We start from the raw sequence: 24747 nt of genomic DNA, 5'->3' as shown, positions 1-24747 counted from the left end.
ATTATATGATATACTTGCGAAAATAATGATAAAATCGTGCACAGAGGACTAAGTTTATGATGTATACATGCATTAGTTCAAGAATTGGACAAACATTATTTTTCACTGCTCACTCGTTTCATATGACTTTAATGTATAATTTAAAATGAACGCATTATCTAGGTCACTTATGGTCAAATATACTAGAGATGAAATCTTGACAATCCTTACCATTTGATTTTAGCTGCTACCCCTGAGTCTTTTTTGCCTAAAAATGTAAGTAGTAATTTAGAAAAAAATAAAAAAACAATTCTTAAAATTATCTCCTTATAGGATGTTCAATGCATAGTGCATTTAGATTTTAAAAGATCTTAGCCCATGAATACAATTTTGGCTTTTACGATATGTCTTGCCTTTCTGATTATTTAAGTGGCAGGGGTTGGTATTGAAGGGGTAATCAGGAGGATTTCGAATGAAGGAACATGGGTTAAAACATGATAAAAGCTAGGAACATGCGCTTTAAAACTGTAAGTCGGTGTCTTTTGGCAATCCTTCGGAGTTTTCGCAAATTTGTATGATGCGAGTCCATAAAGTGCATGTTGAAGGCCGTACTTTAACCTATAATGGTTTAATTTTTAAATTGTTATTTGGATGGAGAGTTGTCTCATTGGCACTCACACCACATCTTCCTATATCTATGTATCATAATAAAATGAAGATAAGAAATGTTTTTGTAGGATATTTGTCGAGAATATGCAGATTTCGAAACAAATGGTTATTTAAAATATGAATTGGAAACATTTTAAGTACCTGCAGTTTTAGCAGCTGGTACTTGTATCGTGGTGTATTGTTGTCTGTCAGATTTTCCTCTTTGAATAGGTTCATAGGTGTTCTCGCTGAAATTATAAATATTGGCAAAATTAGTATATCGAGCCCTGTGATCAAATTGAAATAAGTCATGCAAGCTATTGATTTTTTTTTTGAATTTTCGCAATATCTAGGCAGTTACATTTGATTATATTTCGAGAGTTTTTGAGAAATTCAACTAACGAACATAACGGCCAAGGAATGTGAAAATAAATTATTTCGCTTCCAATAGAACAAGTACGATACTGTTGTATGTTCCTGTTAGATAAAAGCTACACAGTTCAAATAAATATAAAGCGTGCATGTATTATTTCTTAAATAAAGACTAGAAACAAAATGTGTTAAATCTTTATAATTGTCAATCCAAACATTTCCGTTTGCTTTTATTACTGTCAAATAAACACACATGTCGGAACTAAGGGATGAGCCGCCAGGTCAACCTATAGCAATTCATGTGCACTTGATGCAATAGAATATAAAATGAAACATGATCGACCTCAAAATTCCAAGTATAGAATATAGATGTATCGAGAATCTTATCAAACCGAAGAAGAACATCGTATTAGACTACAACATTACACATAACAAATCGGCCATAGAATAATTATACTCTCCTTAAGGAATAACTATAATATTTTTTCTGTCTATTAAGAAATAACATAAAACATTTGGTGCACACTGAATAACGAGCGTAGCGGGTTATTCAACAGTGTGCACCACATTTTTTATGTTATTTCGAATAGACAGAAAAAATATAACAGTCATTTCTTATAATTTAATTCTAAATTCCATTTTAAACCGTAGAAAACCATGAAAAAACGTTGATGACGTCACGGTCACATGACTAAATTATATATATGGACTCACAACAAAATAACGACAGCCAATCAGAAGACGCGTTACATCCAAAATTAAATTATAGCGCTATGAACCAAAGTTTTACCACAACGTTTTTCTACATGATGCCTTTACAATTTTTCATTTAATCATGTGCTTGAAATATCTTTTAAGGTTATTACTTTGTTTGTAACAAATTTGTTTTGAACCCATGGCAAAGGTGTCATTTTAGGTAAAATATGTTAGTTATAACGTGTACATTTAAACCAAACAAAACATGAATTTCCTTCGCAACAAAAATGTTAAATTTTATTAACCTTTTCAATTATAGTAACATATATGTACATAATTAGGATAACAAATAAAGATTTTTTTGCAATAGGGGCATTGTTTCATTACATCTTTCTATATTTTTTTTAATATAATTTTAACATTTTTCCTACAAATGAAGGTATGATTTTCGAAAGCAATCAAAAGAAAATTCCAAACTGAATTAAATATATTCTATTTCCCTCAAATACAAAACGAAGATTTTGGAGGGGTATTAGCTGTCAAATTCATGTGCACCGAATTCCCTCAATTTTTCATATAAGGTTTAAAACAATGTAAAACTTTTATCCAAATTATTCAAATTCTAAAATAAACAATTTACAAGGCATAAGCTCGATAATATATAGCATCGTTTCGTGTCTAGACTACATCTAATTAACTGTCGAGATGACCCCGAATACACAAAGCAAACATAAAATGAATATAAATAGGTATATTGACCTCTTGCAAATGGCTTTATCTACGTCTGTTTGATTTAAATTTTAAGGTTTTTTAACAGTTAGTTAATTTTCAACAATGTTACCTGTATGATTAACCTTTGTTACACTTTCAATATTGACATTCTTTTGTTTTGATAGGCTAACACGCATCAATCATGCATAAGCCAATTCTAGCTAAGAGGTTAAACTACAGTTAACGTGAATAAGGATTCAATAAGGACGAATTATTCACGTTCAAGTAAATAATTCAACATCGATGTTTCTTAGTCTATTTTGACGAAATTGAATCATACTGGCTGCTTATAGCGAATTATAACTTCACTTTGTCACTGTCATTAATAAATTAAACGAAATAAAAAAACATAAGTTGAATTTTAATGGGACTCGTAGCTAGTGCCTTTTTACAGGCGAGTAAACAAATTGTGCTCCCATAATCATTCCATCAAATTGTGTGCATACTACATACTACATGCTTCAAAAGCCTATGCATATTCATATTTTTCTATTTGTTAACTTCACCTTTAATAATTTTTAAAACTGTTGTGGTTTTATGTTTAATATCTATGTATAATATAAAGTGAACTCAGTATCTATGGCACTTATAATACAATATACTAGCGATGAAAGCTTGACGAATCTTACTTTTTGTTTTTATCTGCTAGCCTTAAGTCTTTTTTACCTGAAATTGTAAATGCTCATTTAGAAATAAAAAAAAGAATGAGTGAAATTTCTTTTAATTATCTCCTTAAAGGATGTTGTTCAGTGCATAGTGCATTTAGATATTAAAAGATCTTATCCCATGCGTACAATTTCGGATTTAAGGGAAGGTTACATTGTATTGCCTTTCTGATATTTAAGGGTAGTAGTTGGTATTGGAGCGACAACCAGAAGCAGTTTAAAGCAAGGAACACGGGTTTTAAACTGTAAGTCTGTGTATGTGCAATCTTTCTGTACAATTCAAATTTGTATGATGGGAGTCCACAAAGTACATATATCATGTTACTTGTTTTGACATATATGTCAATTAGACATTCATGACATTATTTATTTCAATTCTACTGCAAGTCCTATTCTTAACAAATAAAGAGCATTATACAGTAGAAGGGAACCTATCAATTGAAGATATCTTCATTTCTGCATAATTATAGTGTTTTCAATTATAAACAAAGTAATATGATAAAACTGATTTATATTTTACCTTTCATTTTTAAATTTTACATCAAAAAGATGAACGTACTATTTATAACTTAAGTGTGGATCAAGATCTAGTAACGCTTTCGGAGCACCCGATATCAACTGCAGGTTTTGGTGGGGTTCGTGTTGCTCAGTCCTTAGTTTTCTATTTTGTGTTTTGTTAACTGATTATTTGTTGGTCTTTTATCAGTTTATTTCAAATTTTTGATTTAGAATGTCCCTTTGGTATCATCTGCCTCTAAGTTAAGAACTTTCAGTACTATTAATTTAATATGAAAAGTAATTCACAACACAGGAATTTCTAAGTTTATTAAATAATTTAACAAGTACATAGATAGAACTAAAGATGTTTCACATTAAACGCAATTTATACCCTAAAAACTAATTTGACCCTGTCATATGTGCATTTGCCTAAACCAAAATCATTTTGTTAGTGTTTGTCCTTAGTACATTCTCAATTATGTTGATATCAATGTTTATTTTAAATTGAATTGATATCGTATTTCTCTGTTAAATACATTTTACTGCTGTTTAAGACTTGACCTATTTGAAGTTGTCTATCTTAGAAAACAGTATATTCTCCTCCCTATGTATATAAATAACCTTCATTCGTTCATTCACATAAATTGAAATATGCTTAAAACAATTTAATAACATTGTTTTATCTTATTGTAAATACCGTCAGAATCAGGATTACCACACTCAGACGTTGGTTGTGTGTTTTCATAGATGCATTCATTTTCCTTTGATGATCTATAAAGTAAGGAACTCAATTTACATATTAAAATAATGTGAGTGTAAAATATAGATAAGCAGTGTAATTTACCAACCAGGTTATAACAATCTGAGTATTTTTTTTTGTTTATGTATGTTGAACTCTAAAGTGCGATGGTACTTCAAAGTGCGATGATTGATTTTTTGCTTAAGTACGATGATATAGCACGCTAAAGTGCGATGAAACAATAGGGTAGTGTTTAAAGGCTAAAACACTAGAGTAAAAAGATGTTATAAACAAGTCTTTTTGCGAAAGGTAGTATGCTAAGGTATAGCATATGATGTGATAGGCTTTATGATTTATCGATAGGCCTACTTGTATCTAAATTTAGAGGATTGACCACGTAATAAAGATAAAAAAATAATGTAATATTTTTAACTTTATTTTAAGTGCGAGTAATGGCGGTGTCCGCCAAGATCTGTTCTTTTTCGTAGAGAGAACAAATACATGTTCCTACAATAAACAAACTGATGTTATAGTTCACAATGTATATAACGCTTGACAAAATGTACCTTTATTTAACCTACGTTACTTTCTAATAAAAGCGACGATATTTTAACAGGGACCGCAATATACTGCAACACAAACAATGATTTTAATGTTTGCGTTCGCTTCCAATAAAAGCAAGAGACCGGATATTTATGGCCATATTTATGCGAATATTATTTGTATCTAAATAGTAAAATGATCGACTACAGGATAAAAGTCCGTTGTTCCAGCATAAAGAAAATACATTTGCTTCAGACGACAAATCACGGTTAGGTTTCAAATAATTAAGTCATTAAATACTGGTTTATTTAAAAGTTGTTAAAAATATTTGTAGTTCATCTTCCGGAGCGGTTACTTTCAGTTTGTATGAACGACTGTTATAACGTTATAATCAAACTACGTTTTTACGTCTATAAGTTCCCGGACCATCGCACTTTAGCGAAGACCGTCGCACTTTAGCGTGACCATGGTACTTTAGCGTCCCCATCGCACTTAAGAGTCCTACATATTAAAAAAAAATGACGTAATTTTTATTTTGATTACATCGATTTCATTTCAAACCAGATTTATATCTATAATGGATGTTTCAGTATATTGCTAACATTACTTAAATAAAATTTTCGTTTTATTTCTAGTTTGCTCCCATGTCTGGGAAATTAAACCGTCTCTACAACCAAATTGTTATGTATGACACTCTGGCTCTTGATTCGCAATTTTTATGCCTGCAGTAACTAAGGATTTTAGGAATTTGTATTTTGCATGGACGTCTTTTGAAGAGGAGTCGAATGTGGAGTCTAGTGTTTGGGATTTATGTGTTCCAAGGTATCGTGCAGTACTTAAGGATCACGAGCTATTGCATTCGATATTGCCAATTACAGATTTTACCTAGTGCCAACCTAAGATAAACTTTCGGGTAAAGAGAATAAATAAATACAGAAAATAAAAAGAAAACATATTTTGTTTGCACTATTTATTAATTATTATTTTCAATAATAAACAATGGCTTTGGTTTTCAAGATTCAAGATTCAAAGTGTTATTTAGAGTCGATATTCAATAAACTACATAACACAAGCTCTAGTGAGCTTTTCAAATCGACTTAAAAACAAAATACAATACACACACACAATACAATACACACATACAAAAAAAGTCATGAAAACAACACAATTCTAAACATATAATGCATAGTAAGTTACCATAATGACATATATAAGTTAAAAGCATATTGTACACTTAAAATATAGCACAAGTTAATAATAAGATTGCACAAATTAGATAGTTACACAGAAAATAAAAATAAAACAGGTTTAAACACTAAATGCATGCACTGCATTGGCATGAGCTGTTACTTAGATCCCATGTCTGTACCAATTTTTTGAATTGGTCAAAAGATGTTTCCACTCGACAATGGTTTGGTAGCTCATTCCAGATTTGTGCAGCATTATAGCGAAACGATCTTATGCCATACTTAGTAGTTCGAACTCTTGGGAGTACTGCTGTTTCCTGTGATCTTAAATCATACTTATTTATTTTTATATCATGAAGGTAGCTCGGACTTTTTTGGTGAATTATTTTAAATGTTTCTATTGCAATTGTTTTTATTCTTCTTATTTTTAAATATGGTAATTGAGATTTTTCTAGTTATTTTTCGTAAGGAATATCATAATCTTCATAAATGAATCTTAGAGCTCTTTCTTGAACTTTTTCCATTTTAAAAGAATTTTTTTCACTACAGTAGTGCCAAATTACTGGACAATAGTTAAAGTTCGAAAGTATGAATGAGTAGTATGCTGTTAACCTACCTAGCCTGTTTAAATATTTACCCATACGTTTTAGAATATTTAATTGTCTTGGTGCCTTTTTACATATTTCAGAAATATGATTGTTAAAATTTAAGTCCGAATCTATAGTTATTCGAAGAAGTTTAACATTTTCCTCACAAGAAATTTTGTTTCCATTTAAATCAAATATTAAATTATGTTTATTTTTTTTCCCCCAATGGCTATAGCCTGGAATTTGTCAGGATTAGCCTTCATTAATTTGAAGAAAACCAGTTTATTAGACTTAAACTATCAGTTTCTAAACTTTCAACAACTTTATCTAAATTATGATCACTGTATGATACAGTGTTGTCATCAGCATAATTATAAATGGTACTTTTTTGTACAAAATGAAATATGTCATTTATGAAGACATTGAAAAGAACTGGACCAAGAATTGATCCTTGTGGTACGCCTTTAAACATACGATCCCATTCGCTGTAAGAGCTTCCAATTTTAATTCGTTGTTTTCTGTTTTCTAAATAACTTTTTAATAATTTTAGAGAATTTTTAGACAGACCGTATGCTTCCAATTTAAGTAAAAGTAAATCGTGAGGTAAACAATCAAATGCTTTAGATAGATCCATCAAAATTGCAGCAATGAATTTGTTCTCGTCCAGAGATTTTTTCCAGTCTTCTATTATTTCAATAAGTGCAGTTTGGCAACCAAAACCTGACCTAAATGCCGAAAGGAAAGGATGAAAATGTTTATTTAAGAATTCCATTAGTTGGTCATGTATAGCTCTTTCTAAATTTTAGAAATACATGGCAACACACTTACAGGTCTATAATTTTCTTTATCAAGAGAGTTATTCTTTTTAAAAAGTGGGGAAACCTGAGCAGCTTTGAGATCATCAGGAAAAATTGAGCTTTCAATTGATTTATTAACTAAAATTTTAATAGGATTTGATATTACTGGCTGTGCCAATTTTATAATTTTTGGTGAAATATTGTCATCCAGTGGCTTTTCTTATATTTAACCTATTTATTTGTTTTCTCACAAACTCTTCTGTTACAGGTTTAAAATTCAACTCATTATAATCATTTTTATTTTCTTCAATTTTTATTATACTTGGATGATTTCTGTCTATTTTAATGTTTTTATCTCCTATATCTTTAGCCACATTTATGAAAAATTCATTGAAAATTTCTGATACCTGTTTTAGATCACTGAGAGTTTTATCATTTTCATATAAAATTATGTTATTGTTTGATTTAATATTTTTATTTGATAGAAATGGTTTAATAGTGGAATAAAATGTTGTTGACTTTGGACCACCAGCAGTTCTTTCATAAAAATAAGTTTTAATTGAGCTCTTTTTTATTTTTGTCACAGTATTTCTCTGTTTTCTGTACAACTCCCAGGTGGCATCACTTTTATTTTTAAGAAATCTGTTATGGTACATTCTTTTTTTGTAGATTGCGCTTCTTAGATCTTTATTCATAAAGGGTGCAGGTGCTACTATTGTTCTTTTCTTTTTTTCATTGGTATATGCTTGTCAATGATGTTAACAAATTCAGATTGAAAATTTGAATACGCTTCATTGACATCATCAACTGACAGCAAATTATCAAAATTTACACAATTTAGTTCATGTACAAATTTTTCCTGGTCAAAACTTTTAAAACTCCTGTAATTTATAAATTCCTTTTTAATTTTAGGCACAAAACCTTTTAATTGAAACGAAATTATGTTGTGATAATCACTGAGCCCACAATTAAAATTAGATATATTTTGACAAAAATTTGGTTTGTTTGTCAGGATAACATCAAGTAAAGTTGGTAATGCATTTTTTTGTAGCTTTTTTAACTATGTTTGTAAAATCAAAAACATCACACATATTTATTAGAGGTATACATTTTTCTGCATCTAAACAATTGTAATTTAATTTACCAATAATAATAACATTGTCATATTTTTCAGATATTTTATCAAATGTTTTATTAAAGTCTTCAATAAATAAATTATCATTGAGGGATGGGGGTCTGTAAAGACCACATGTCAGCCACTTTCTGTCTTTAAAGTTTATTTCAGTAAAAATTGATTCGATTGTTTTACATTCAAGTTTGGTCTTTCTGTCACATGCCAAATCTGAGCGGATGTAAACCAGGAGGCCTCCGCCTTTCGCTGTCCGGTCTGCTCTCCATAGGTGGTAATTGTCAATAAAGAACTCGCCGTTTTTAAAGGTTTCATCTAGTTTGGTTTCTGCTACAATTATCATGTCAACTAGGTTGTCATTTAACAAATCTTTTATAGAAGAGAATTTATTTCTAAAACTGTTGATGTTAAGATATGCACAGTGAAAGTTATTAGGGTGTTTGATTCGTACACCTTTCAGCTCGTCAAATATGTTTTGCTCAACGTCCTCAATATTGACATTGGGAATATTGTTTACATTAATTGACCCACATTCTGAACTTATTGAAGTGTTACATGATTTTGAAACTTTGAAGTACGAGTCTGTAAAATTTGGTAGTCGGTTTGTACAACATTCACAGTAAAAATTGTCGTCGCTTTTTTATAGTATGTTGTACTCCTGTACAGATAAATTTGTACATTTTAAATGAGTCCACAAGTCACAGAAATCACATTGTATCGCTTTCTGATTACATTTCACCGGCTTATTACAATCGGTACATGGATGTTTAATTGGACCTGGATTATGATGAATATCACCGCTAAGTAAAATTGATAAAATAAGAAAATACTGAGATGGATTTTGTACTTTACGTTTTATCGTTGTTGTTGTTGTTGTTGGTCGGCCATATTGAGTAGTCGAGTTCACTCGGACTGTTGGGAACAGTTTTTCGATGGCAAAATTGTATTTACCTAAATTTGTTATGTTTGAACACGAATAATAGCCAAGATTTTCTGGCAGTTCATGTTTAAAACCAATTTTGTAGTCACTAGTTGGTGTTAGACGTATAAATATTCCAAATAAAACAAGAGCTAATGTCAGTCCATCTTGACCGGCCGCCATTTATTTCATTCAGTGAAATCACATTGTATGATTTTATTTTAGTTCATTTATATGCTTTGGAGTTTACTTTTGCCTACATTATCAATGAACTTGTACACATTTTGTTATGAGGCCAGCTGAAACACGCCTTTGTGGGCGGGATTTTCTCGCTGTGTTGAAGTCCCATGGGTAGCTATCGGCTGTTTGTACTCTTTCATCTAGTTTTTTTTTACCATTTCCAATCTCAATTGTATGTTCAACTGTTAATAATTGGAACTATCTCTCGCTATGCACTTGCTTTTGTCGGTGCTTGGAAATCAACATGATATAGTTTGCTTAGATTTTTTGTTGTTGAAAAATTGAAACATGAATAAAAAAAACTAAGGTTTCAGCTTACTCAGGCAAAGTTGAACGTAGAAAAATTGGTCGTTTAAATTTTGTTGTACTTTACAAAGACATAATTTATATGTGTAGGTTCTGGTTATAACATAAATATGTCTTGGTAAAAACTTTAATCTACTTACCTAAATATTTTTGTAAAACATTCGTGAATACAACTTTGACTCTGTGTGCCTTCAGTGTTACGTCTAAATCCTAAAGGTTAATGAATACGAGAAAAACAATATTTTAATTGTGTAAAGCATACAACTATACTTAAATGCGTGAAACAAAAACATAATTTTACCCTTCTGGAGTGTAAAATTAATCGTGGTTACACGTTTTGTTTTCATGATTCATTACACAGACTTATTGCCCGTGAAACCTGCCCTCTAATGTCTTTCTCGCATATTGTTTTTGAAATACAGATTTTGTAAAGTTTAACATTTCTAAATGAATGTGTCTTATTTCAAAAGTATGCCACTTACTGTACATCAGTATCAAAGTTATCATTACAGCAAACATCAACACAGCAAGACTTATCAAAATTACTCCTCCAATTAAAGCGCCATTCATTTCGGAATCTTCCGCTTCAGATGCTACAAAAACAGATATTGTATACAATATAACGATGACTTGAGAGATCAACTCTAGATTAAACTGACACAAACGCGGTAACAGTCTTTTTTCTCTACACTTATGACTTTTTTATCTTCTAAATATTTATCTTTTCAAATACATGTCCCTAAACATCTACATTATTGTTTTTCTTTATCTTTCCGACACCGTTTGGAATTCTATAAATCACTTATCTTGTATTGTACATACCAAGAGTTGTACAGCTAACCTCTTCCGAATCAGCATGTCCTAAATAGTTATTTGCTACTATTTTAAACATGTACTTTGTCAATGGATTGAGATTTTGTACATGTATGAGATAAATGTTTTGTTGATTTGTAGAATTAGAAATACTAAGAGTTTTCGATGGTTTACTACTCATTCTGTAATGCAATTCATAGTTCTGCTTAGGAAAAACGGTCATATCACCAATCCAGGCAATCGAAACTGCTGTAGATCCAGTGCAAATTGCAGTCATCTTTGCTGCCTTCGTAGGTAATGCTGCAAAGTACATTTAAGTATTGATAATATAAAATTGAGAATGAAACTGGGAGATGCGTTGATTACTACATAATGCATTCATTCAACAAATGTATTTGCACTGTTGATGAAAGAAAAGTACACCAAAGTGCCTTACCAAACGACGACGATGACCAAAATATGAAAATTAGAAATAATTCAATGACTGACAAACATTTGAAATGAGTCTGACTCAGATTTTTTTTATATAAGATAAATGCACGATATACTCACTGTGTACAATTATTGATACAGACGTTTCAGCATAACGGTAAGAATTTATGATGTTCCGAGCTCTACATTTATAAGTACCAGTCGCAGTTCTCCTTATTGATGTAAGCGTTAACTGTTTGTTTGCTGACGTCCAGGTATTTTGTCCAGTCCATTGGTAACTGCAAATGGGTCTACAGTCAGCTTCACATGTCACATGAACAGTAGTAAATTCTCGAACTATAAAGGGTGTGTTGGTTGGTGACAATCGTATTGCTTCTGGTGGATCTAAACAGAACTATAGTGATTATACCTCTTGACTTAAATGTGAAAAGACATAAAGTTTTAATTTATTGTACAGCTGATTGTTAACGAATTTAGGTTATGATTTGATCTTAGTATAATCAGTGGTGTTAAACTGTTCGTGGTTACTGAAGTTACCACGATCTTAATATGGCGGAGCTAGAAGTTGGTAAAATTGTTTTCTCCAAATTTTTCCGGGTATGCATGTACGTGTTGTTTTTGAGAATTACCCAGCCTTGAGTTTGATCTATAATGTTTCATTTTTTGAGTGCGTGTATGTGTGTGTGTGTGTTTAATATCAGATATGGCCTCGTTACAAACATATGAACCATTGGAAATTCACGGAAGATAAACATCACACATAGAAATTCGTTTGGTATATCAATCGTAATTGTATACGTACCATCAGGTCGTCGTGATTTGGACATAATAAATGTAATTTGTCAGTGATATTCGTTACTTAACCTGTTTATGGTAACGGCGACTTTATCGAAATCTTGCTTAAAAGTTTTAGTGTGACCTGAATGAATGAATAATTGGTAACCTTAAACTAATTTAGTTTTTTTTTTTATATATATTCTTTATCTGTCACAATTTAAAAATTTACGATAAATATAGATGTCTCGGTTATTGTATAGAAAGGTATATACTATGAAAATTAGAGCGCGGGGCTTTGCCCCAAGCTCTTATTTTCATAGTATATACCTTTCTATACAATATCCAATTTAGTACATATTTACAACTTGAGTAATTCTGTAATTAGTCTATTGACATGTTTTGGCTGACTGGATGTAGCTCATTTACGTAGTTTTGTAAATCTACTCACTATAATATCATGGTAAAAATGGGATTTCAAAATGCCCTTGACTTTAGAATGTAAAGAAGTTAGCTGCTGGTGTAAGTATGTTTATTGATATAAAGGGCTGTTTTACTATACATGTACTTATTTACATGGTAAGATCACCAAAAGTAGACAATTCTTAAATTGCAGTGAAAGCTTTACATTCTTGAAAACATTTTTTTTATTTCACATAAAACCTAAAACTATCTTGAAAATGCTTTTGAATGAGTATAAACAGTTGGACCCCCCTCCCAGAGCTTCGGTTGACATATCTTTTAAAAATGGCTGGATCTGCCCCAGGTATGAACCCATAGGTAGTCTAGTGGATAGTTTATATGCATGAAATATTTGTCACTGGACATTAGGCAACTAATTATCGACCGATTTATGACTAGATATATCAAACTGCTTTTAATTATTAATTATTTCCCTTCAAAACATTCATGGTTGACTCTTTTTGTGTACAAAGTAATTGCATGGAAGATAAAGGATTACAAATTTAAGATTGAGTTGTATTTTAATTAAGGTATAAAGCACCATAATTATTACTCTTTATTTTATTGAAAGAAACTTTTGTAATTGTCAAAACAAAATTTAGATCAAAAGATTGATTAGTAGGATGTTAAAAATCTGTTTGAAAACTAATTACAAACTATTTAGTTAAATTTTGAACACAGATTTTATTTCGAAATAACCAGTAGCAATTTTTGTTCTAATATCTTGATTACAATACAATGAAATCGTACCCTTGTGGTCATTCATGCGTAGTTACTTAGTACACGGGAAAAGTATGTACTATGAAAATTAGAAGGCAAATTCAAGCAATTTGATTGGACGAGAAGTTGTAAGTATGTACTAAGGTATATTTTAAACTTAATTGAGAAGAAATATCGTCCTTAATTCAAATGATTTTTAAAAGTTTAATAACAGAAATTTTCAATCCACAATTTTGTTTTTTTTATTCAACACCAATATTAATGCGCATGATGTTAACATATTTCTTCATTGGTACAATTCAATTCAATTTGTCATTGCCATATAAACTGTACAGTTTGTGACAAATAACAAAAAAGAAGGATAATAACTAAGTAACTCAATCAACAAAGTTTTAATTCCTTTATTTAAATGTTAAAATTTAGACGGTACCAATTGTGTTCATTTAAATGCAACCTGTCATTTATATAGTGGAAAAATCAACATTTCAAACACATCAAACGAATGGAAAACAGCTGTCCTACTATTGGCATGGTACATACAGTTATGTCCTTACGAGAAAATTGACACTTACACCTGGATTTATAGGTAGCTGGACCTTGTACTCAATCACGATACTAGCCTGGGATTATTTAAGTTTACACAACTTACAATTTACTGCAACCGTAATGGTTTTCTCCGAATAACCGATGAGGTTATATCCTTTACATCTATATGTACCAGCATGTGTCCTATTTAGTCGGCCAATCCCTAACGTGCTACCCGAGTACTTTGTTCCATCTGGATATGTCCATTCGAAAGTACATGACGGTTTGCAATTAGCCGAGCATGTAATGTCCTCTAACGAATCGCCTTCCAGTTTTACATAACTTGTACTTGACGGCGAGAAGAAAATGCTGTTCCCTGGATCATCTGAAATAACTGACTTTATTTTAAAACTGTTTTCAACTTTATACTTGTTTGGCATTCTTACGTACTTAATCTGAGCGTCCCTTATGAGTCTTATTTAGACAAAACGCGCGTCTGGCGTAACATATTATAAATTTTAACGTTGAGTCGTTTCTGTTTTCTCTTATTTTTGAGATATGACGTGGCACGGTACTTGTCTATCCCATATTTATGTATTTGGTTTTGATGTTATATTTGTTATTCTCGTGGTGTATTGTCTGTTGCTTGGTCCGTTTCTGTGTGCTGTTGCGTTTCGGTGTTGTGTCGTTCTTCTCCTCTTATATTTAATGCGTTTCCCTCGGTTTTGGTTTGTTGCCCCGATTTTGTTTTTTGTCCATGGATTTATGAGTTTTGAACAGCGGTATACTACTGTTGCCTTTATTTATAAGCCTGATATTTTTGATAACTTCTTTAAGAGTTTAAAAATATTTTAATGACAAGTCAAACTAAAAGAGAAAGATAACAGTTAACATTCCATATTGATTTTTGTGTGTGTATATTTAAAGAACAAATTTTAAGGACTTAACCATAAATAATTTAAACTGTTTTTGTTGTCACTGTTTTAAAATGATGGTTGATGACGAGTCAAATTGGTTAATATTATAATGGGCTACTTCCAGAACATCCTGTCTCTGTGTATGAATACAAGCTTTTACAAATATATACGTTTTCTCTTCTTAAAAATGTTGAAAATTTACTTACAATTTATCGTAACTGTTATACTTTCTTCTTCAAATCCGACATCATTGAATGCTTTACACTTGTAGATTCCTTCGTGCTTCTTTTGTAACGGATTTATATATAAAGATGGACTACGGTGTTTTGTGCCATCAGGATATGTCCATGTAAAACTACATGCGGGATTACAATCAGCTGAACACACGATATTACCAAGTGTATCTCCTACTTTCTTTGTGTAATTGGAATATGAAGGTGATAGTAAGAGTGCTTTTGGGACATCTGAAATATCAACAATACAAAATTGTGGCCACACATACTTGACGATAAATGGTGTTGTCACTTTTATTGAAATATGCTTCCTGTGGTCAACTTTGGTGATAGTTCAAGGGAACACAAATACATGTAACAAGTACTTTAAATCAGATCCCTAATTCCGACTAGTTTCATCAGACGACGTCATTTTCAACATAACATTATACGATGAAACTTAAAATTTGTAATACGACAATTTGATTGTCACACTATAAGCGTGCAGTATTCCTGGTTATAAAATAATTACATTACGTGCATGTTTCTTGATTATATGTTATTTTGATTCGCTAACAGGAAGCTTGCATCATTCTGAAATCAACGTTTATTTTCAAATGAAATGTAACGTTTATCAGTCGGAAACCAGGTTGAAATAGAACAGAAGAATCGAAGGTCTTTGTTAGAGAAGGCGATAAATGTTTACTGTATTGTTTACTTTAGTGACACAATTTTTAAAAGTTAATAGAAACAAACAAAATTGCAATTTTCTTCTCAATTACGAGGTGTTTTATTTCAAAAACACCATTTGCATACGTTTTCAATTTATCTAGTACATAGTTAAACAGAACAATTAGATATCATGTCGACATCTTTCAAGTTGGATGAAAAAACTGCATAACCTCCGTTTTTTGGAAAAAAATTACCACGGACGGAAAACATATCGATCTATTAGTTCAGTTAATTGTTGTGTCTGCCCTTCCATTATGTGACTGAATAAAAAAAATCCAAAAAATGGGTAACAATTGCATCGAAAAGGGAAATTCGAGTGCACCTTTTTATGTTAGGGCGTGTTTGAGTTGAGTATTTTGTCTTGATATCGTACAAAGTAAGAATATTTCATTCATCGTCTCGCTTCAGATTCTATCATTTTTATATAATAAAGCTACAGATTGACTTTATAACACAAAAAAATCACAGTACTTAAAGATGAAATATATGGGTCAAGTGAAATACCTATCTAATGAGTCACAAAAACAGAGAAGTCGTGTTTATAGCTATTTTTTTTACTAAAAGTACTTGACGACAGTCTTTCAAGTTGGATGATAAAAATGCATATCAACGAAAAATTCTATTTTTTGTGTGTGATAATTAGAGTTAATAGTTAATAGTTAATAAAATGCACTAAACAAATCTAGTCTGCCCTTCCACGAAATATTTAATTAGATTTTTATGAATTTTCGAAAATTCCACCTGACAACCGATCAGACAAAAGTTTAAAGTTGAATAAATGCAGACAAGATTATTAACTAATGCTCATTAGTCTTTAAAATACAACTGACATATAAGGATCGTAATGGTGCAATGTGGATAAAATTTATCGGTTTCCAAGAGCAAAATTGGTAGCGCGTCATCCCTACAATGGCTTCCGTTTCTACGATTGTGAAAATGAACTTGCGTAATGGGGAGATAATTTTGACGAAGTAGAATCATGACTGTTATGACGACACGAACTTCTACAATAAAGTGCACAAGAAAATTTCATTATGAATCAGTTATGTTGCAAATAAAATTTTGAGATCTTTAACTTTGGTTTATCTTAACATTCCAAACATATTTGTGTCTGTATCTGATAATTATAACTTACAGTTTATTGCTACCATAATAACTGACTCTGTATATCCGAGCATATTATATGCTCTGCATGTGTAATATCCATCATCTGTCTGTTGTAATGATTGAATTTGTAAAATTTTAATGTTGTGCTTTGTTCCATTTGGGTAGGTCCACTCAACATCACATGCAGGTTTACATACAGCGGAACATTCTACGTTGATTGAACTACCCTCTATCTTTGTGTAATTTGTAATGGATGGGAAAAGTAATATCTTATCAGGTCTATCTGTAAAACAATTCATTTATTTAAAATAATAATACATTTGATGTAATGTCAATAAATGAGTAATAAAGAAAAACTGATCATTGGACCCAAAAGAGATGCAATTTAAAAAAAACCAGTGTTGATGATGTTTAAATTTTGATATCTTCTAGAGGTAAACGGGAATATTGGAACAATTTAATTTAACGTCTATTGTATTAATAAAACACCGTAATACGTTGATCATATTTTTTTTATATATAGATATCACAATCTAGTAAAAAAAATATACAAAATGTTATCATCGTACAAGGACATCATTCGTAAATATAAATCAACATGCAGACATTTTAAACGTTCATGTATTTCGAATCCAATCTTTAATGTTAGTCTTCTTTGCAAAGCAAACAGATGTCGGCAGTCACCTCAAAAGCTAATAAAACCTTTAAACAGACTTACTAAAAAAGGATTGAGTACGCTACTGTTGTCGTTTTATTAAAAATTGCATATTTTGTCATGTATCAACAAATAATTATGGTCAAAGCGGTTTTGAGTTATTGTCCGACATGTTGACGACAGACAGACGTACGAACGAGAACGGTATAACATAATACTCTTATTGACCAGCGATTAATAGTTTAAATTAATGTTACAGTGAAGTGCATAATATAATATATATTATTAACTCTACGCTGGTAACTTACATGTAAGGGTTAGTGAATTACATACTTAAATGATTCAAACGTTACTGAGGGATCAATATAACAGTAAAAATCTTTTTTTATATGCGCGTACTACATAACTATGTATTATGATAATACCTCTAAAATTATAATCAGTTGCACTTAGGGTAAACACTGAAATTTCGCAAACCATGTTTTGTGAAGAGATGCATATTAGATGACATTTTTTATTTGATTTTGTTGATCCTATTACGCTAAACTTTTACAGCCGGTGGACAATTCATCCCCGAAGTTATCACCAGCCCAGTAGTCAGCACTTTGATGTTGCGGTATGGGCTTTGCTCATTGTTGAAGGCCGTACAGTGACATATAGTTGTTAATGTTTGTGTCATTTTGGTCTTTTGTGGATAGTTATCTCATTGGCAATTATACCACATCTTCTTTTTTATATGATTATCAAGTATATGATCATTTTTCAAATTAACTGTTTGCAAAAGATTGTATTCTTCATAGTTAGGATTTGCTTATTCTAGGCATAGATTACGTTAGCATTATCTGGCATAATTTTCTTGTATTCAATGTCACCAATGCTCTTTCAAACTAATTTGATATCAACGTCACTTAAAAGTCTTATGTAGACGAAACGGGCGTCTGGCATACTGAATATAATCCTGGTACCTTTAATAACTATTAAATGATTGTGTTGATGATGAGCCAAATTGGTACATATTATAATGTTCCACTTCCCAAACTCTATGTCTCTGTATATAAAAGCAATATTTTTATAAGCTATACGTTTATTATTTTAAGAATGTTAAATCTTTACTTACAATTAACAGTAACCGCAATCGTGTTTTCGTTAAAGCCGACATCATTGAATCCTTTACAATTGTAAATTCCGTCATGATTTTTTTGTAACGGAGATATATATAAATATGGATTATATTCTTTTGTGCCATCAGGATATGACCATGAAAAATTACATGCTGGATTACAATCAGCCGAACACACGATACTACCAAGTGTATCTCCTACTTTCTTTGTGTAATTAGAATCCGAAGGTGATAGATCAATTGCTTTTGGACCAACTGTAATACATGTAATTTCAAGAATACAAAATTATGGTTATACACACACTTAACTGTGGTAATTTTGATGAAAAATATTGTGATTAAACTGGTAAACAACTAAAGGGAACAAAAACACTTTTTTAGATGCCTTTTCAATCAGGTCCCTGATTCCGACATTTTTCATCACACAATGCCATTATAAACATAAAATTGTATGATGAAACTGAGAATCTGTTATTAATATTGTTTAGCGTGCAGTATTCCCTGTTTTAATATTGTATCAAATATTTCTTTGCTTTGTAATATAACGATGCAATATTTTATGATTTGCTTCTTGTGCTTCATTTATATATTAAAATAGTTCGTAACATATTTGATGTGTTGAACAAATGGTATTTAGATCGGGTTGCATCCCTACTGATTTCGTAAAATAAGGACCTGCGGAAGACGATGTTTCCATACAAGAAGACGAAAGGTTAGTTATATGGTTGACATGCGTAAATCCTTCCTGCAAATATCGAAGCTGAACGAGAAAGACGAATATCATAATCATTCTTGTTTAAATATATATAAGCTTATATTGTAGAATATCATTCCGTAAACATTTAAGCAAAATTGCACAAGCAACGCATATGCACGTGTACTCTGATTCAATGATCGGGACAATATTTCTCACTACAATGCTTTCCTATATTATCGTTCGCATTACAATGAACATGGAGGAGACGTTGTTGCAACTTAAACTATAAGAATTCAACCGATGTAGGGGTAGCTGGAAATATTTACCCATTAGGAATTCTTATTTGACTACACAGTTGCTCTGCATGAGAAAGTTTCATGATGTAGCATTTTTGATGCGACTCAAATTTGTGAACCCTTTATGCGTTTTGTTATTTGATTTTGCCATGTGATTATGGACTTTCCAAATTGATTTTCCTCTGAGTTCAGTATTTTTGTGATTTTACTTTTTACTTTAGTTTATTTAACATTCCAAACATTTTTGTTGAAGTGTCTGAGAACTTTTACTTACAGTTTATCGTTACCACAAAAGCTGATTCTTTATATCCGAGCATATTGTATGCTCTGCATGTATAAGTTCCATTATCAGTCCGTTTTAATGATCCGATTTGTAACGTGCTAACTTGGTATTTTGTTTCATTTGGGTAGGTCCACTCAAAATCACACGCCGGTTCACATACAGCTGAACACTCGACGCTAATGGAATCATCCTCTGTCTTTGTGTAATTTGTAATTGATGGTGAAAGTGATATCTTATCCGGACTATCTGTTATAAAATGCATTTATTTTAAAAATAATACATTTAATGTCATAACACTTAGGATGGATATGGTGAATATATCACAGGGACAACAACCCAACCAAAGCGCAGATAACAGACTAAGGCAACCCATAGGTCTTAGCGCAGCCAGATAAGCACGAACCTTGCGGTGGGCATCAACTAGCCACTGAGGGACCGTGCAATATTTATCAGGCAGATTGGACCATAGCACACTATAGTAGGAAAACACATCTTTCATTCACTTCAAGCATAGGGTCACTTCTTGTTTCCTCTTTTGTGACCATAGGACATTACTATTGTTAACATTAAAAGAAATGATCTTTACTAAATATTTTATATCCAATTTGTATACAATTTAAAAAAACCTATCAATTTAGAATAAAAGGAATAATGTAAACTATGGGACTTTAACTCTTAGACTAGTGAACATATTATCATATGCTGAACAGAGCATGTTAATATATCTTAAATACATATTGTCACATTAGCTATTCCAGTTTTGAAGAAAGAAATTATGGATCTATCAAAGTAAAGACAGACATGTTTTTGATCTTGATGAAACCTTTTTTACTTTCTTATCAAATCATAGAATTTGACAGAAATAAACATAACTACCAAATTACTTTGCATTCCGTAAGAATAATATAAAATTGAGATGGCTGGAGAGTTTCATGAAAATCTAAGTTAATTAGGAAAAGTTGTATCAATTTTTAAAAGATGACTATCTGGATTTAGCCTCAACTAATTTAATTTTTTTTTTAATTAAATCGACAAATTTGACAATAATCCACCAAATAACAAAACAACCTGGGATTCTGTCAGGTAAATATTACATAAATGAAATAGCTGTACAGTTTTTTTTTATGAAAATCTAAGTTGATTTGGAAATGTTATACCAATTTTTAAAGATGACCATCTGAATTAAACTTAACTAAAAATTTTGGCTTTTTATACCTATCAATTACATCCATAAATTTGAAGAAAGCTATACACCAAACTGGCAAACAACCTGAAAATCAAATCTGTAAAATCAATATATAGATGAGTTAGCTATGTAGCTATATGAAAATCCAAGTTGATTTGAAAAAGTTATAAAAATGTTTAAAGGTGACTACCTGAATTTAGCATAAACTGAAACAATTTTTTGCATTTTTTTTACCTACACATGTATTAATCATTCCATTTTTTTTAACATCAATATTACACAACACTACCGAACAACATGCCGTTCTATAAAGTTTAGCATACAATTGAGACCTCTTCAGAGTAAAATAAAAATCCAAATTGATTTGAAAATTTATAGAAATTTAAAAAAAAGGGAAAATCTGAAATTAGTTTGAGTAAATCTTGAAAAATATATATATGTATATCTAAATGAAAGGAAGTAAAACTGCCAGGACCTTCATCGTTCATGTTTTTTTTTATTACTAAAAACATTTGTTGTCTTTTTAATGAAAAAAAAACCCCGAATAAGTAGCTTTAGAATTGTAAACTTACGTTGAACATTAATGTCAATGAAACTACTGTAACTTGTTCCTACAACATTTGTTGCTCGGCATCGGTATAATCCTGAACTACTCTTTTGGATGTTGCTCAGTCTTAATTTATCCCCATAGCTTATAAACCCGTTTAGCCCAGTCCATATAAAAGTACAGTCTGGCCAACACATAGCTGTACATCTGATATCTTCAACAGTTGTATTCTCTGTCGCATTGATAACGGATGCAGCAGGTGATATCCTTACATCTGACAACTCTGAATAAGACAAAAACACTTCTGTAATTACGATTTCATGAGAACTAAAATTGCGTAAGTATGATTTATCACATGTTAATAGTTTAAGAATTACATTTTTAAATAATTTCATTATTATCCTTTTCTTGTAAAAAAAAAATCCTTTCATCCCAATATTGTTTATACACCCGAATTTCACTAGCAATCAGATATGTTTACATTGCAGATTCCTTGACAACGGTATCCTTTTTAGGAGTCTATTGCTATGTTGAAGTTTATGGTAGAGTTACATCCTTGTACATGTGATGCTTTTGTTTGCAATACTTATGTGACGTCTTTATTCATTAAATTTTAATTTCTTTACAAACAAAACAATAGTCCAATTTAGTGAATACATAATTAGGTATATTAAAGTCATTTTCTTCTTTTTACGTAATATTCATTTTTTCATGCTACCAAAAGGTACTATAATTGTCTTATTGTGTTATTTTACGCATGATAAGAAAAGTATAAGTTATGTTGGCATATCACTGTTTTTGATAATTGTTTTACGTGTCGTTGATATGCTGTCTCATTGATTGTTAAACAACTTTTACAATGTAGAAATAAACAGCATAATTTCATGTGCACATCACATATGATGAACTAAGTAACACAACATTTGATTTTGATAGATATTGATATGGTGATTTAACTTTATGTTGAAATATTCATATCATTTACGTTTAACTAGACTCATTTTGTTATATTTGCTATATTAGAAAACACGTATGTTAAATTCCATAAACTGTCTATTTTATACTATAAAAACTTAAACATAAAAAACATAAATATATAAATGCCTGCGATATAAACATATTAATAAGAGGTGGAAGATATTAAAGAAAAGGCATACGTTTTGATTCACAAAATATTAATATAAAGGCAGTTCTTTCTTACCCTGATAGTTATTGTATCTGGTTTTAATTTATAAATTCATTTTGTGAATGAACGGACATCTGTGTAGGATTGTTTTTAAATTTATGTTGAATTTGATAGTGACAGTTTTTAATATTGACATTTATTATAAAATATGATGCATCAGTTTTGCCAAAAAATAATTCCATGTATTTTCTCAAATTTTGAAACCGATCGCAAAACTAAGGCTAGAAAATTGAGAATTGTAATGTGGAATGAGTTAACGAGACAATAACCAATTAATTAAGCATAAAACAGCAAAAGACCATGCAATTGTATTTAATCACATCAAGAAAATCATTCTGTATAAAATTAAATTTAAGGTAACCTATTTTTTTTTTTATGAATTTCGAGTGTTAATGATTGCTTTTACAATTTGTAGTTGTTTATACTTGACGATTATTAATAATATCAAATGACGGACATATTTAAATCTACAACCCCTTCCCGCTGTGTACAGCACGTTGATAAAAATGATAAAACTAATCAACCCCATCAAAATCACAGTTGTTGATTGTTGATCAGGAAGTTGAAACTTAAATATTTCCTCAGGTGACCTAAGATACATACCTTATTTAAACTCCATTGTGAACTATAAAAATCAACGGTCATGTGAAAAGTTAAAGTTGGAAAGCCTTTTATATTTAACATAATTGTTAAGGAATACAAATTAAACTGCTTTTTTTCAAACAAAATTAAATTTCAATTCATTTTCCGCTTTGAGGGTGTATATGTGTATGTGTATCTGTAACTGTCTTTTTCCATATTACCAACACGCATGTTTACAACTAAGGTTTTGCAAAATTCACAAACATATACTGAACAAAACCTTGACCCCAAATATACACAAAAGGGAAAAAATGTACCATCAGCTAAACAGAAACATATATTAAAGGTTGAACAAAACCGAATCACAAACAAGTTGTTAAGTCTTGCACTTAATATCATACCATAAACAATGCTATAAATGTAAAGATCATCGAATAGTATCCTACCAATGCTTGAAAGCTGTACGAAAGATATTGGTAGGTCAAACGAACATTGGTTGACAGATTTACGTATGAAATCTGAAAACTATACTGAGAATTGATTTACAGTTGTCATTTCGTGTCTTTTTTTTCTGAATATATATGCGGTTTGGCGTTTGCTAATTGTTGTATGCCGTACGGTGACTTATAAACTTATAAATGTTAACTTCTATGAAAGTTGATCAATAGTGGGTATTGTATCATTGTCAATAATACATCTTCTAATTCTTATATTTTGATATGACCAAGGATTCAAATACATTTATATCTTTTATATTTTCCTTTGATTTTGCAATCAAGCACAAATGTCCATGCAGCTTAAAAATAAATTCGTTAAAAAATCGGTTAAAAGAAGAAGAAACCAAGGACAAATTTGACCAATACGTGCGAGGAACGACTGACCCACACTGGATATGATTTATACGTAAAAGTTGGTCGTGTGTCATGTGTTACCTGGTGCAAATTATAATTATCTCTCAATATTTGAACAATTCAGTCGATATTAAATGACTTCCTTGTTATTATTTTGAAGCCAATACATTAAAAATAGTCATATGATTAAGTCTAGTTAGGTTGAGAATATTGTTTAACTGTAACAATCAGTTTACGGACTAGACATTTGTATGGATTGGTTTCGTAACAACCGTACTCACCCTTGGAGAAGGGCCGTATAGCACAGATATTTTTGAGTGTTTTAATTTTTTGTTTGATCATAAGACAATAACAATCTAAACCAAGGAGTAAACACAGACTCACAAAACCAAAGGACATTTACTTAATCACTTTTAAATAATAATTAAGAATCAACACAAACTCCACTAAAAACCGGGAGTGAAATTATGTGCTCTTAAAATCTTCTATGTTCTTGTTAGTAAGTTTCAAGAAAAAAATTCAAACACTTACCAGCCTTTTTAACTGTAATTCTGTTACTCTCAGAAGTACTCAT

General features: G+C 30.8%; 1 protein-coding gene across 1 annotated transcript; it reads right to left on the bottom strand.

Moving 5' to 3' along the window:
- Positions 1-206: 206 nt before the first annotated feature.
- Positions 207-24747, bottom strand: LOC134722890 (carcinoembryonic antigen-related cell adhesion molecule 5-like). Its single transcript, XM_063586524.1, has 15 exons — positions 24705-24747; positions 21580-21837; positions 19813-20067; positions 18543-18800; positions 16799-17053; positions 14926-15183; positions 13927-14187; positions 11442-11705; positions 10899-11189; positions 10559-10669; positions 10217-10286; positions 4327-4400; positions 3096-3132; positions 790-875; positions 207-247 (listed from the first exon to the last, which is right to left on the bottom strand). Exons 1-15 carry the CDS (start codon positions 24745-24747, stop codon positions 207-209), a joined length of 2562 nt encoding a protein of 853 aa, XP_063442594.1.

The sequence above is a fragment of the Mytilus trossulus genome, chromosome 6 (genome assembly GCF_036588685.1).
Source record: "Mytilus trossulus isolate FHL-02 chromosome 6, PNRI_Mtr1.1.1.hap1, whole genome shotgun sequence".
In the NCBI taxonomy this organism is placed as follows: domain Eukaryota; kingdom Metazoa; phylum Mollusca; class Bivalvia; order Mytilida; family Mytilidae; genus Mytilus; species Mytilus trossulus.
This window is presented reverse-complemented; position numbering and strand designations above follow the sequence as displayed.

Coding starts and splice junctions, on each gene's coding strand:
- LOC134722890 (XM_063586524.1), bottom strand. CDS start 24,747: ATGAGTACTTCTGAGAGTAACAGAATTACAGTTAAAAAGGCTG. Junction 15,184..16,798: donor TATTATGGTAGCAATAAACT/GTAAGTTATAAT, acceptor TTGATATTTCAG/ATGTCCCAAAAGCACTCTTA. Junction 10,670..10,898: donor GGTTAGCTGTACAACTCTTG/GTATGTACAATA, acceptor CTGTTTTTGTAG/CATCTGAAGCGGAAGATTCC.